Genomic DNA, 12,714 nt, shown 5'->3' with positions numbered 1-12,714 from the left:
AAACTTGTGGCTGGAGTAGGTTGGTGGCTCCTGCAACAAATTACTTCATGTGAGAATGTGACCTTCATTGAGACTTGCCTGGAGGAATTTCCATGGATGGTGCCTCAGCATGGGTGAGGTAAAGTGGCCCCCTGCTGGCCTAGCATGCAAATCCATTTTGTATGCTATTTATTTTAGTTTGAGGTAATGTTTTGGGTGATATAAAAAAATGTAGTCAAATTACATATTGACAGGTTCACTAACTGGCCAGAAGAAGCTTTGGAAATGGTGGCAACATCACTCCTGCAGGTTGTTCAGTTTGAAGCACCTCTGCTCGGCCAGTGTGTGGCCGCCTGCAAGTATTTTCACTACAGTGCAAAGTCTCTAGCCAATACGTGAGTATATTTTTTTACGTTCACTTTCACTGACTTGTTTGGGTATATTATATTAGAGAATATCAAAGATACATCATAAGAACAGACATACCTTAAAAATATAGTCACTTTATGCAAAAAAAATGTAATTAGAGAGTTATTCTACAGGTTTCTTGAACAACTGCGGAGAAGGCACTATGTGACATCCTCATCATATTTGGAATTGGTGCTCACTTTTCGACAGCTTCTCTTGAAAAAGAAAGAGGAGATTCTTACACTCCGAGACCGGTAAGACTTTCTTCCTTCATGTGTTATGTATAGCGTGGGAAAGTTTCTGGAAAAAATAGAAACATTCCAAGGAAAGTTTCCGTTAATTTTCTGGGCCCCAAAGTTCCAATGAAAAGTTTCCCAGTTCAAAATTCCCCCAAAATTTACAACCCTAGTTATGTAGGAGCTTGCTTCCCAATGCTTTGGACTTCCTCTCTCCTCATGTGGAGCTAAGTTAATGCCCATGTGACTAATATATATATATATATATATATATATATATATATATATATATATATATATATATATATATATATATATATATATATATATATATATATATATATATATATATATATATATATATATATATATATATATATATATATATATATATATATATATATATATATATATATATATATATATATATATATGACAATAACAGCTGAAATGGTTTGTGCATTCAATAACACGTTAAGCTGTTGAATATTCAGCAAATACGCTGCACCAGCTCCATGAAATGTTCTGACCTGGATGCCAGCTCACTTAAAATAGCATTATTTTTTGGGTTTATATTTCTTTTATAGCTCCTCATACAAGATGATTGTATAAAATGGTATGAAATGGCAGCATTCATCCTTGTACTAGGTCCCATTGTAATCTCTTAATTTCCTTTTGCTAGGTATGTAACTGGTCTGGAGAAACTGAAAGAAGCAAAACACCTCATCACGGAGTTACAAGAAGAGCTAAAACTTTTGCAGCCCCGTCTAGTGGAGACTTCAGCCAACACCGAGGCACTCATGATAAAGATTGAACAGGACACCATACAAGTGGAGCGCAAGAAGGAGGTTTGCATTCCTGACTTTTTTGTCAGTCAAGTAGTTTAACCTTGACATTAATCCACACAGTGGTGACTTGAGATGAAGAGAAGGGTCATGTCAGGTTGCATTATTTTTTTTCTTTTTTAGTATTGTCATGTACTTAAAATAATCTCCAAAAAAATACAGATTTATTAGTGCAATTTTTATTTCATTTGATTACTTGAAGTATGGCATCCTAGTGATTCTTATCTGCATATTTTCACTGTCTCAGATCTCTTAAGTTCACACTAGGGATTAAAAACATTAAACTTTTTTATGAATAATTCATCGCTTCACTCACTCGCCAGCGAGTGAGTGAAGCAATGCACCCCTGGGCTTATGTTCCCCATTAGTTAGTTAGTTATGAATAATTCATTGTATATATGTTGACATAGGCCGCCAACTGCAGCCATTTATGGTTGAGGTTACTCCTGTTGATGAGCGTATATTGTGAGTGAGGCTGAAGGACACCTTGATCTCTATGTCTCTTCCTTACACTTTCAGAAACATTTCATTCATATTCTTTGATGATATATAATTCCATGTTAGGTATTTATATATGCTTTTTGAATAAGGTTCAGTAAAAGCTGGTTTTGTAGTGATAATACTGTAACAATATGTAGTAAATTAAATATTAGCTTTTTAAAAAAAATTCATGGTCTGCAAACAAACAAAAAAAGTACTCTGCATCCTGTACCAAAAAGCATTGACCTTCAGTATTAGTTAAAAAAAAAAATATATATATGATAAAAGAAGTAGCTGCACGTGGCTGTGGTGCTCATCTCCGAACCATTGGCCCTCTGAGCCTGTGGTAGGTAAGAACCGTTTACCATGGGACACAGGCCATATCTGGGATTCCCACAGTTTACCTTCCTCAGGTTTCTCCAGGTACCCATTTATTGCCCAGCCCAAAAGGGAGGATGAACAGCTGGGTGAGCTGCATGCTGATTGCCCGGGCCGGGAATCAAACCCGGGCCCGCGGAGTTGTAACCAGGCACGCTGACCACTGCTCCACGGAGGTGGAGGATGCACATGCAGAATTCAAAAACGTTAAAATGATTGTAGTAATTCCTTTTCAAATTTTAACATCCACATAATTGATATAATTTATTTACATTGTATTACAAAATGAAGTGAGATTTGAGTATTTGTCTATTATTATATTTTCAACAAAGACTGTCAATTTATCTCAGCTAGTAGCAGCAGATGAAGCTGTAGCTAACAAGAAATTTGCTGATGCCCAAGCCATCAAGGATGACTGCGAAAAAGAACTGGCCAAAGCAGTGCCAGCTCTGAACGCTGCCACAGATGCTCTGAACACACTGAAACAGGATGACATCAGAGTGGTCAAGGCCATGAAGAACCCTCCTTCAGGTGTCAAGCTGGTAAGAGAGAGAGAGAGAGAGAGAGAGAGAGAGAGAGAGAGAGAGAGAGAGAGAGAGAGAGAGAGAGAGAGAGAGAGAGAGAGAGAGAGAGAGAGAGAGAGAGAGAGAGAGAGAGAGAGAGAGAGAGAGAGAGAGAGAGAGAGATATCTATCTTTACACACACACACACATATATATATATATATATATATATATATATATATATAGAGAGAGAGAGAGAGAGAGAGAGAGAGAGAGAGAGAGAGAGAGAGAGAGAGAGAGAGAGAGAGAGAGAGAGAGAGAGAGAGAGAGAGAGAGAGAGAGAGAGAGAGAGAGAGAGAGAGAGAGAGAGAGAGAGAGAGAGAGAGAGAGAGAGAGAGAGAGAGAGAGAGAGAGAGAGAGAGAGAGAGAGAGAGAGAGAGAGAGAGAGAGAGAGAGAGAGAGAGAGAGAGAGAGAGAGAGAGAGAGAGAGAGAGAGAGAGAGAGAGAGAGAGAGAGAGAGAGAGAGAGAGAGAGAGAGAGAGAGAGAGAGAGAGAGAGAGAGAGAGAGAGAGAGAGAGAGAGAGAGAGAGAGAGAGAGAGAGAGAGAGAGAGAGAGAGAGAGAGAGAGAGAGAGAGAGAGAGAGAGAGAGAGAGAGAGAGAGAGAGAGAGAGAGAGAGAGAGAGAGAGAGAGAGAGAGAGAGAGAGAGAGAGAGAGAGAGAGAGAGAGAGAGAGAGAGAGAGAGAGAGAGAGAGAGAGAGAGAGAGAGAGAGAGAGAGAGAGAGAGAGAGAGAGAGAGAGAGAGAGAGAGAGAGAGAGAGAGAGAGAGAGATGTAAAATCTTGCATTTGGTGACTAATTGCTACCAAAGAGTGCTTGCCAATTGTAAATTCATCACATTATCTGTTGTGTGCAGTGACAAATGCAACTGAGAAAATCATGATAGCTCAATGCAAAACAGTGATTATGATCATAAAGATGATTTTATTTTGGCAGGTAATGGAAGCAGTGTGTGTAATGCTGGATCTTAAGCCAGAGAGAAAGCCAGATGCAAGTGGCTCAGGTAAAATGGTAGAAGATTTCTGGACTCCATCACAGAAGCTTTTAGGCGACATGAAGTTCTTGCAAAATCTTCTACAATATGACAAGGAAAACATACCAACCAAGATTATTTCTCATGTCCGCACCAAGTAAGAAATGCTATGAATACTTGAAACGTATATTTTGCCAGAAAATGTAACTTATTATTTGTATTTGTTTATATGATAAAAAAATATAGTTAATAATTTATCATAGATGGTTCATCAAATTATAATAATAAATTCATGTTTGCAGTCTGATCCTAACCTCTTTGTAAATACCCTCCAGGTTCTACTCTCACCCAGATTTTGATCCCAAGAAGATTCGAATGGTGTCAATGGCATGTGAAGGCCTCTGCCGGTGGGTGCGGGCCATGGTGGTGTACGATCAGGTCATCAAGATTGTGGCTCCTAAAAAACAGGCATTGGAGGCAGCCAATCATGAACTTGCTCTTCAGAATGAAAAGCTGGAAGAAAAGAGGAAGGAACTTCGTGAGGTAATTCTTGAATATCTGTACTTTTTTTTTCTTTTTTTTTCGACACTTAACCCATCCACTGTGATTGGCATGGATTTGTCTTTCACTGGCAGCCTGGTAACATATACTCCCATGTCTTTCTCTGCCTCTGTGGTGGATAGTGAAGTGTTTCCCATGTGGTACTGGTATGCTGGATATCCCTTCCCAAGGTGCATGACTTTACATTTTTCTTCATTGAATTGTAGAAGCCACTTTTTGTTCTATTCCTGTAGCTTGGTTATGTCTTCTTGTACGAAATCCACAGTCAAGGAGTTAACTGAACGGCATAGGGAAGTGGAGTCATCTTCACTCACTGCATTTTGAGATTTTCACCGTAGTATTAGTTTCTCCGATAGACCAGTAAAAATGTGACTGCTTAAGAGTGCAGTACACAAAAAGTAAACAGGGACATGTAAGATCTGCTAAGCTTAATCTGTAATGATAGCTACATGGGATCAGGTGAGACCAAAAAAGTAATTAATTGAATGAATAATAATTACTCAGTGTGGGATGCCATTTGATGGTTTAATATGTAAACCCAAGTTAGTTAGTGTGGAAAGTTTTGTTTTATCATGCTGCAATCAAACTACTCTCATGTATTTTTCAGGTAACAGACAAACTTCAAGCCTTAAATGACGAATTTACCAAAAAGCAGAAAGAAAAGAAAGACTTGGAAGATTCAATTGTAAGATGTGAACAGAAGAGAGACCGATCAGAGAGACTAATTGGGGGCCTTGGGGGGGAACGAGAAAGGTAAGAATCCCAAATCAATTGTCACTCGTTGCTTTAGATGTTAAAGGTATACCGAGGCTTAATGAGGCGAGGTATAGGCTACAGGTGTAGGATAATGTACTGGCCGTCAAATATGTTTCAGGTGGAGCAATGAGGCACAGACGCTGAGTGAGAGCTTGGAGAATGTGGTGGGAGATGTACTGATTGCTGCTGCTTTCATTGCCTACCTGGGAGCCTTCACAGTGGAGTATCGTCAGGTATCTTGAAAATATATTGTAATCAGGATAAAATTTCTAAAGGTGTACCAAGATCTGGCACAAATCTTTGGTGTCTGTAGTACCCTCCTATGGAATTTAAACCCATCTCTGTACTTGAACTTCTTTTCTAGATGATTTATTTATAAGATGACAGAGACCTGATATGTCACCTATTCTCACTCTACAATTAATTGATAATAGTTCTATTTCCCAAGCCTTTTTCCTATCCATTCTTTCTCTGATGACTTTACTCTATGGTTCAGTCAATTTCCAGATGTCCATCCCAATAGGAGTTGCACCATCCTGGTATTAATGCTACAGAGCACTTAACTTCTGATCTTCCCCTTATTTTAGATTTGGCCATAGGGAATTTATTGACCATCAGTGCCTCAAAGCTCAACTCTCAATCTGACAACATGACACCACCTTCCACACTTGTATCCCCATTTTGGCAGTGACACTTAGGTACCTCCCTCTACATCAAACATTTTGTCTTTCTTGAACTCAGAAGTTTAAAAGGAAACATCATGATTAGCTCATTGCTTACCAAATAATTTCTAGCGGTTATCTTTCCCCACCCATGTGCTAACTATACACAAATCCCTCATTCCCTCCTGACCATCATCTGCAATGGAAATAAATTGCTCCGAAGGGAAACAAGAAATAAAAGTACAGAGAGAGGGAGAGAATTCATAGGAGTGTAGTTTAGAAAGCAAAGATTTGTGCAAGATTCTGTCAAAAGCTTCTGAAATGTCTAAGGCAACAGTAAAAGCTTCATCTAAATAGCTAAAAAAGGATAACCAGGAATCAGTTAGGAATAGATTATGAATAGAATGTCCCTTGCAGAATCTGTACTGGTAATTAGAGAAGTTTAAAAGTTAATAGATGCTTAAGAACTTTACTATTAAGGATTGTTTCAAAAGATTTAGAGTGACAAGAAAACAAAGCAATCTGTTTATTATTTATAGAACAGTTATCCTTTCCCAACTGTAATGTATTTTTGCTAGTTTCATAATACATAAAATTGATACTTATTTCAAATCTATTATTCTATTTAACCCGTACGCTGCAATTGGCACAGATTTCGCCTTCACTGGTAGCCTGGTAACATTATACTCCCAGGTCTTTCTCTGCCTCTGGGGTGGATAGTGTAGTGTTACCCGTGTGGTATTGGTATGTTGGATATCCCCTCCCAAGGTGCATGACTTTACATTTTTCTTCATTGAATTGTAGCAGCCACTTTTTGCTCCACTCCTGTAGCTTGGTGATGTCTTCTTGTAATAAAATCCAAGGGGTTAATAATTTTATAATGGCTTACATGAAGTCAATTTTTCTTTTCAGAAATGCTTGGATGATTGGCACCAGAAGTGTTCACAACTGGGCATATCTTGCAGTGCCAAATTTTCTCTGTATAATACTTTGGGTGACAATGTCCAGTGCCGCACCTGGCATCTGTATGGGCTTCCTGTTGATTCCTTCTCAGTTGATAATGCCATAGTGGTATCTCAGTCCCGCCGGTGGCCTCTCATGATTGACCCTCAAGGTAAGCAATTTGTGTAGCCTTTTCAGCCATCAGGAAGCATTTTACAATTGTCATTGATGCAATAATGTGCCTTGCCAGCCTATTTCTTAAACATCACTGACTATTGCCACTGGACTGTGTTCATCCACTTTGCTTTGGTGCTTTGACCTGCTGTGCATCTGATTCAACTGCAAAACTTTTTCCTACTCCTAGCATTTTATTATTTTTATGCTTAAAACCATTCAGTAATTTATTTAATGCTCAGCATATATTTTGAGATCAAAAGAGCTTTTATTCATCCATGATTTAAGTTATTCAGTTAAAAATTTGAGCCTTTCAAAATTGGTGACCCCATGATTTTATCCTTAAGTAATAGCTGATGAAGATATAAACCTCTACATGTGAATTCATGAGATTTTTGTTGTTATTTGTATTTATTTCGTAGGCCAAGCGCACAAGTGGGTGGTGAATATGGAAAAAGAGAGTGGACTTCAGGTAGTAAAACAGACCAACCCGGCCTTCATGAACATCTTGGAGAAATCACTGGAGAAAGGCCTGCCTTTGCTCATTGAGGGAGTTGGAGAGGAACTTGATCCTATACTTGGCAAGTATTATTATAGTTCATTCATTTGATAAACACTTTTGTTACAAATATAGAGAACAGAAAATGTCAGTGGTTAATACTTTCTTTTTTTAGACAATGTGTTGCTGAAACAGACTTTTACTCGACTTGGGGTGGAATACGTGAAGCTGGGAGACGCTGATGTTGAGTACCACAGTGACTTTCGATTATACCTCACAACCAGACTGAGAAACCCACATTATCTCCCACAGGTTACCACTAAGGTAATTGTTTTATACTAAATACATGTATTTACATTGATGGTAATTTTTCCAAATTGCTTCCTCCCTGGAAATTTAGGGCATGCATAACATACCAAATTAAAGGTGTCTTGTCCATCACTGTAATGATTTCATCACCTGTGTGGGTTAATTTCTTTCTCACACTTCTTACCAAGACAAAGTAAAAGATTATTTGTCTCACCAGTGTCAGTTTGAAGTCATTGTCCAGCCACTTACAGTACTTGCCATAATCCTTCCCTTGCTAACATTTATCACTAATTTCATGATATCACTTTTGTAAACTTTTCTAGATCTTCTAGACTTAGATCTCATCCAAACTATCAGAGCTAGTGTTGGACAGGTGAGAGGAAGGATCCCAGTCTGTTGCCAGGCAGTGGGGGTGACCCCCACTCTTCCTCACTGCCTCCCTCGATTTCACTATCATTTTTCTACTCTGATAAGCCATAAGTCAATAACTATTTGATCTAGAACGTTTTGGTTTAAGGTGTGTAAATTCAAGCTCTAATTACGTAGGCATAAAACTTTTTACTTCTTTAAGAGATGAAAAAATTACCTTGATTTGCATTTTGGAAGGAATTTAAAAACATTGTGTTCCAGAGGTAATAATAGCCCTCTTTCAGACACTTGGTCAGTAGAAATCATTGGTGACTTAATTCTGAATTGATATGCATTTCAGAAATTTTCTTCAGTTGGCATATAACTTAGACATATTCCTCTTGTGGTATAACGTCCCCTTTTTTCAGGTTGTAATAATCAACTTTCTCATCACTCATTTGGGTCTGGAGAACCAGCTGTTAGGGTTGGTGGTGGCTCATGAACGACCACAGCTGGAAGAAAAGAAGAACCACTTATTAATAGAATCGGCTAACAACCACCGAGCTCTGCAAAAAACTCAAGAAAAAATCCTCGAGGTCCTATCCACTGCAGGTCAAAATTTATTAGAGGATGAGAAGGCAATTGACGTAATGAGTTCTAGTAGGGTTAGTATCATAAATTGTGTGTGTGTGCGTGTATATATATATATATATATATATATATATATATATATATATATATATATATATATATATATATATATATATATATATATATATATATATATATATATATATATATATATATATATATATATATATGTTTATTTATTTATTAATGTGTTTTATCAATATATTTCAAGGTTTTGAAATCCATAATTTTGCTTTCAACTTCCAGGTGCTGTCACAGGAGATCACTGCCAAAGAGCGAATCGTTGAAGAAACTGAGCTAGAAATTGATGCAGCGCGTGGAGCTTACCAGCCTGTCGCCACCCATGCCTCTGTTCTCTTCTTCTGTGTCTCTGACCTGGCTGCTGTTGAGCCAATGTACCAGTTCTCTCTTGGATGGTTCATTGCTCTTTACCTCCAGGTATGTTGGAGATTTCTGACCATGAGATATCTTGTCACCATTTGTTTACAATTCAAAATTTTATGCTTTTGTTTCCAACACTTTCAAAAGCAGTTCAAATAAGCAATAATTTTTAGAGGTTACTCTATTTTATGTGTAAATTATATTTCCACAGTGATAGCTACCACATTATAGAATGAATCATTCTCTTGAATTTTGTTGATTTCAGTCCACAAAGACTGCAACCCCTAGCCAGGATGTGGATACTAGGATCAGCCTACTTAATAGCCATCTTACCAGAGCCGTGTTCCTCTCTGTCAGCCGTTCGCTCTTTGAAAAAGACAAGATTCTCTTCACTTTTATTTTGTGTGTGAGACTACAACATGCTAAGGTATGAATCGTTCTTTAGGAAACTTAGTCATGTAGTACTAAATTGTATCTGTATCTGTGTCACAGTTATCTAATAAATCAATGTTTGTTATTTGATTAATAAAAAGAAAGCACATTATTCAAACTGCAGAGCACTATAGGGATCCCAGCATTCTAGTTCTGTTGGCAAAATTGCTGAAATATATACACTCATGCATTTTTATGCGTTATGAAATTTTCCTGATAAATGCCACAGCAATTGGCAGGGAGAATATCAAAAACCTCCACTCCTAACCTGGCTGCTCTTTCACATTTCACAGAACTGGAACAAGGGCTTTTGTGCAACTGTTTAATCACTTAGTCATTTTGACATATTCCTCCTTACCAGATAGAAGCTTTGCAAAAATATGTGGTTTCTATTTTCTCGGAGATTCCATGCAAAAGTGAACTGACACTAATTGACAGACATACCAAAACCAACCCTTAAATTTAACCCCTTGACTGCGGATTTCCTACAAGAAGACATCCCCAAGCTACAGGAATGAAACAAAAAGTGGCTGCTACACTTCAATAAAGGAAAATGTAAAGTCCTGCACCTTGGAAGGGGATATCTAGCATATCAATACCACATGGGAAACACTCCACTATCCACCACAGAGGCAGAGAAAGACCTGGGAGTATATGTTACCAGGCTACCAGTGAATGCCAAATCCCTGACAATTGCAGCGGACAGGTTAACTATCATAATCAGACTCTGGTTGTGTCACTCTCCAACTTTAACACTTTTGAGCATTACACTTGAACACTGCTATGAAATCTTAATTAATTTTGTGTTTATTGGCTCTCACAGCACCTGAGCCTTTCAATCCAATTTCCAAATCTCAACAGCTTTTTGTGATATTTTAGTCCATGGAAAACAGCTATCCTATGAAAATGGGAAAAAGTTTTACGATAATGAATTTTCTATTTCACGAAAATGTGATAGAAGAATGCACACTTTGAAAAGCCAGGGTTAAGGTTTTAAAATAACACTGAGTGGAAATGTAACAGTCCTCTTTGTAAACATATTCAACCCCAAATAAGGTCTGAACCCATTGAACTATCTTGTTTGTGTGAACTTCAAAATTTGGGGGTAGACGACATAGGTGCCTGAGAGTACTCTTTTGATATCAGACTTCATAATCTTTATCAATAGGGGAATAAACAATGAAAAAAGTGTAATTCGTTTCTTTAAGTTTCAATGCTATTCTACTTGCTTCTTTTCCAGCTTATTAATTATGTATCTGGTAACCTTAAAAACACACAAAAATTATAATTTTCAGGGTTGTTTAGATGATGATGTGTGGAGGTTTCTGCTCACAGGAGTTTCTGTACACGTGGAACTCAATGGTGCTGCCCCTCCACCCCAAGCACTGTGGCTCACCAATAAAGTTTGGGCACATCTAGTGCAAGCCGGACAGTGCAGCAGGTGAGAAGAACAATTCCCACTTTTGTATTATAGTGCTGTGAACCCATCGCCATATCTATACCAGGTAGGTGGTTAATGGCTCTCGGAACAATAGTCATTATTTAGATTGTAGAGGGACAAAATGATTGCCTTGAAAAATGGGGAACAGCTCTCCTCCCATCTCAAGCTTCAGTTTATCATTAAAAATATGTAATTTTAAAGCAATAGACATTCAGTGTACCTTATTATGGGCTGATATATAATGTGAGCTGTATAAAAGTTTTTTTTAATGAACTTATAACTTATTTTGATCAAATAAGAGACATAATGATGAGAATACCTCGATGGAGCCGGTGCATGGTCAGCCCCCTTTGTAAATCAGAATTAGGGTCACGACCAGAGCTTAGACCCTGGCCTCTACCTTTTATTTGAAAACCATGACATTCTGCCAATGAAGGTAAACACAAATATTTTTTTATTTGTACAGCTTGGAAGATGTGCACAAGCACGTAGCAGAACACTTGGAGGCATGGGAGGAGGTATTCCAGTCAGACACTCCTCACCTGGCTCAGTTCCCAGAGCCTTACAGCACCCTGGAGGGCATCAACAGACTGGCACTTATAAAATGCCTTAGACCAGACAAGATCATATTAGCTGTGCAGGTCAGTCATTTTCATATTTAAGGTTCCTTGAATAACATGCCTTACCATATATATATATATATATATATATATATATATATATATATATATATATATATATATATATATATATATATATATATATAAATTTTATTTTTTAAACCTCCAGAACCTCATCCGGACTCAGTTTGGAGAAGAATACTTATCACCGCCACAGTTTGATATTGGGTTATCATTTGATGACTCTACCTGCTACACTCCACTCATCTTTATCCTCTCACCTGGAACTGACCCCATCGGTGTATTAAACAGGTGACCAATATGCTTATTACACATCCATTTATTCAGTTTAAGCGTAATATATATATATATATATATATATATATATATATATATATATATATATATATATATATATATATATATATATATATATATATATCTATATATATATATATAGTATATGCTTGTTTAGTTAAATCTATAGATAGATTTTAGATGTAAAAAAGATGTTAGATGTTAGATAGATATGCTTGTTGTTTGTCTTTATGTTTGTGGGTGTAAATGTGATTATATTGTTAGAGTTCATTCTCTCAATTCAATTTATTTTGTTGTTCAAAATTATATAAACATACTAGCCATGAAACTTTATATTTTGATAGCTCTCATCTTTTTTTTAAATTGTCAGAATGTTTTCACTTTTATCATAGACTTTTTGGTATACTTCAGATTTGCTCAAGAGAGGGAAACTGAGGTGAAAGTAATCTCCATGGGCCAGGGCCAGGTGAGTGCAGTAGGTGCATATCAATATCTAAGGCTGGGTTCACACATTGCTGATTTAGTGTCCCGTTTGGTCCCGACCTAGAAAATTTTGAGAACAAGACCAATCATAGCCAACAACACCCTATTTTTATCCCGCCTGACACTGCCAGACGCTGCTGGATGGAGGCTCTTCCCTGCCTGGCGGCCTCTGACCCCACCTGACAGCATTTTTATCCCGTTCTATAACGATTTATGACAGCTGTAACATCTTGTCCCGACCTGCCCCAAATTTTTTGATGGTCTTAAAAACAACCCA

The 12,714-nt window shown here is 37.5% G+C and overlaps 1 protein-coding gene across 9 annotated transcripts in view; it reads left to right on the top strand.

Annotated features, from left to right (window-relative positions):
- Positions 1–12,714, top strand: part of LOC126998752 (dynein axonemal heavy chain 3-like) — a 63,725-nt gene that overhangs the window by 39,820 nt on the left and 11,191 nt on the right. For 8 of the 9 annotated variants that reach the window (XR_007752981.1, XM_050860756.1, XM_050860758.1 and 5 more), the window contains 18 exons: positions 234–374; positions 522–641; positions 1,306–1,471; positions 2,677–2,868; positions 3,824–4,017; positions 4,196–4,403; positions 5,029–5,174; positions 5,296–5,410; positions 6,752–6,953; positions 7,378–7,536; positions 7,630–7,778; positions 8,540–8,776; positions 9,009–9,200; positions 9,409–9,570; positions 10,871–11,016; positions 11,483–11,657; positions 11,806–11,948; positions 12,366–12,420. Coding sequence is in view for 8 of the 9 variants with exons in the window: in XM_050860756.1 (XP_050716713.1) it covers positions 234–374; positions 522–641; positions 1,306–1,471; positions 2,677–2,868; positions 3,824–4,017; positions 4,196–4,403; positions 5,029–5,174; positions 5,296–5,410; positions 6,752–6,953; positions 7,378–7,536; positions 7,630–7,778; positions 8,540–8,776; positions 9,009–9,200; positions 9,409–9,570; positions 10,871–11,016; positions 11,483–11,657; positions 11,806–11,948; positions 12,366–12,420 (2,902 nt within the window). In the remaining variant the exon portion in view is untranslated. The remainder of the gene's footprint in view (positions 1–233; positions 375–521; positions 642–1,305; positions 1,472–2,676; positions 2,869–3,823; positions 4,018–4,195; positions 4,404–5,028; positions 5,175–5,295; positions 5,411–6,751; positions 6,954–7,377; positions 7,537–7,629; positions 7,779–8,539; positions 8,777–9,008; positions 9,201–9,408; positions 9,571–10,870; positions 11,017–11,482; positions 11,658–11,805; positions 11,949–12,365; positions 12,421–12,714) is intronic. The other variant, XM_050860757.1, reaches the window with a different exon arrangement.

The sequence above is a fragment of the Eriocheir sinensis genome, chromosome 15 (genome assembly GCF_024679095.1).
Source record: "Eriocheir sinensis breed Jianghai 21 chromosome 15, ASM2467909v1, whole genome shotgun sequence".
NCBI lineage: Eukaryota > Metazoa > Arthropoda > Malacostraca > Decapoda > Varunidae > Eriocheir > Eriocheir sinensis.
The sequence above is the reverse complement of the archived record's forward strand: the minus strand, read 5'-3'. Positions and strand labels throughout refer to the sequence as shown.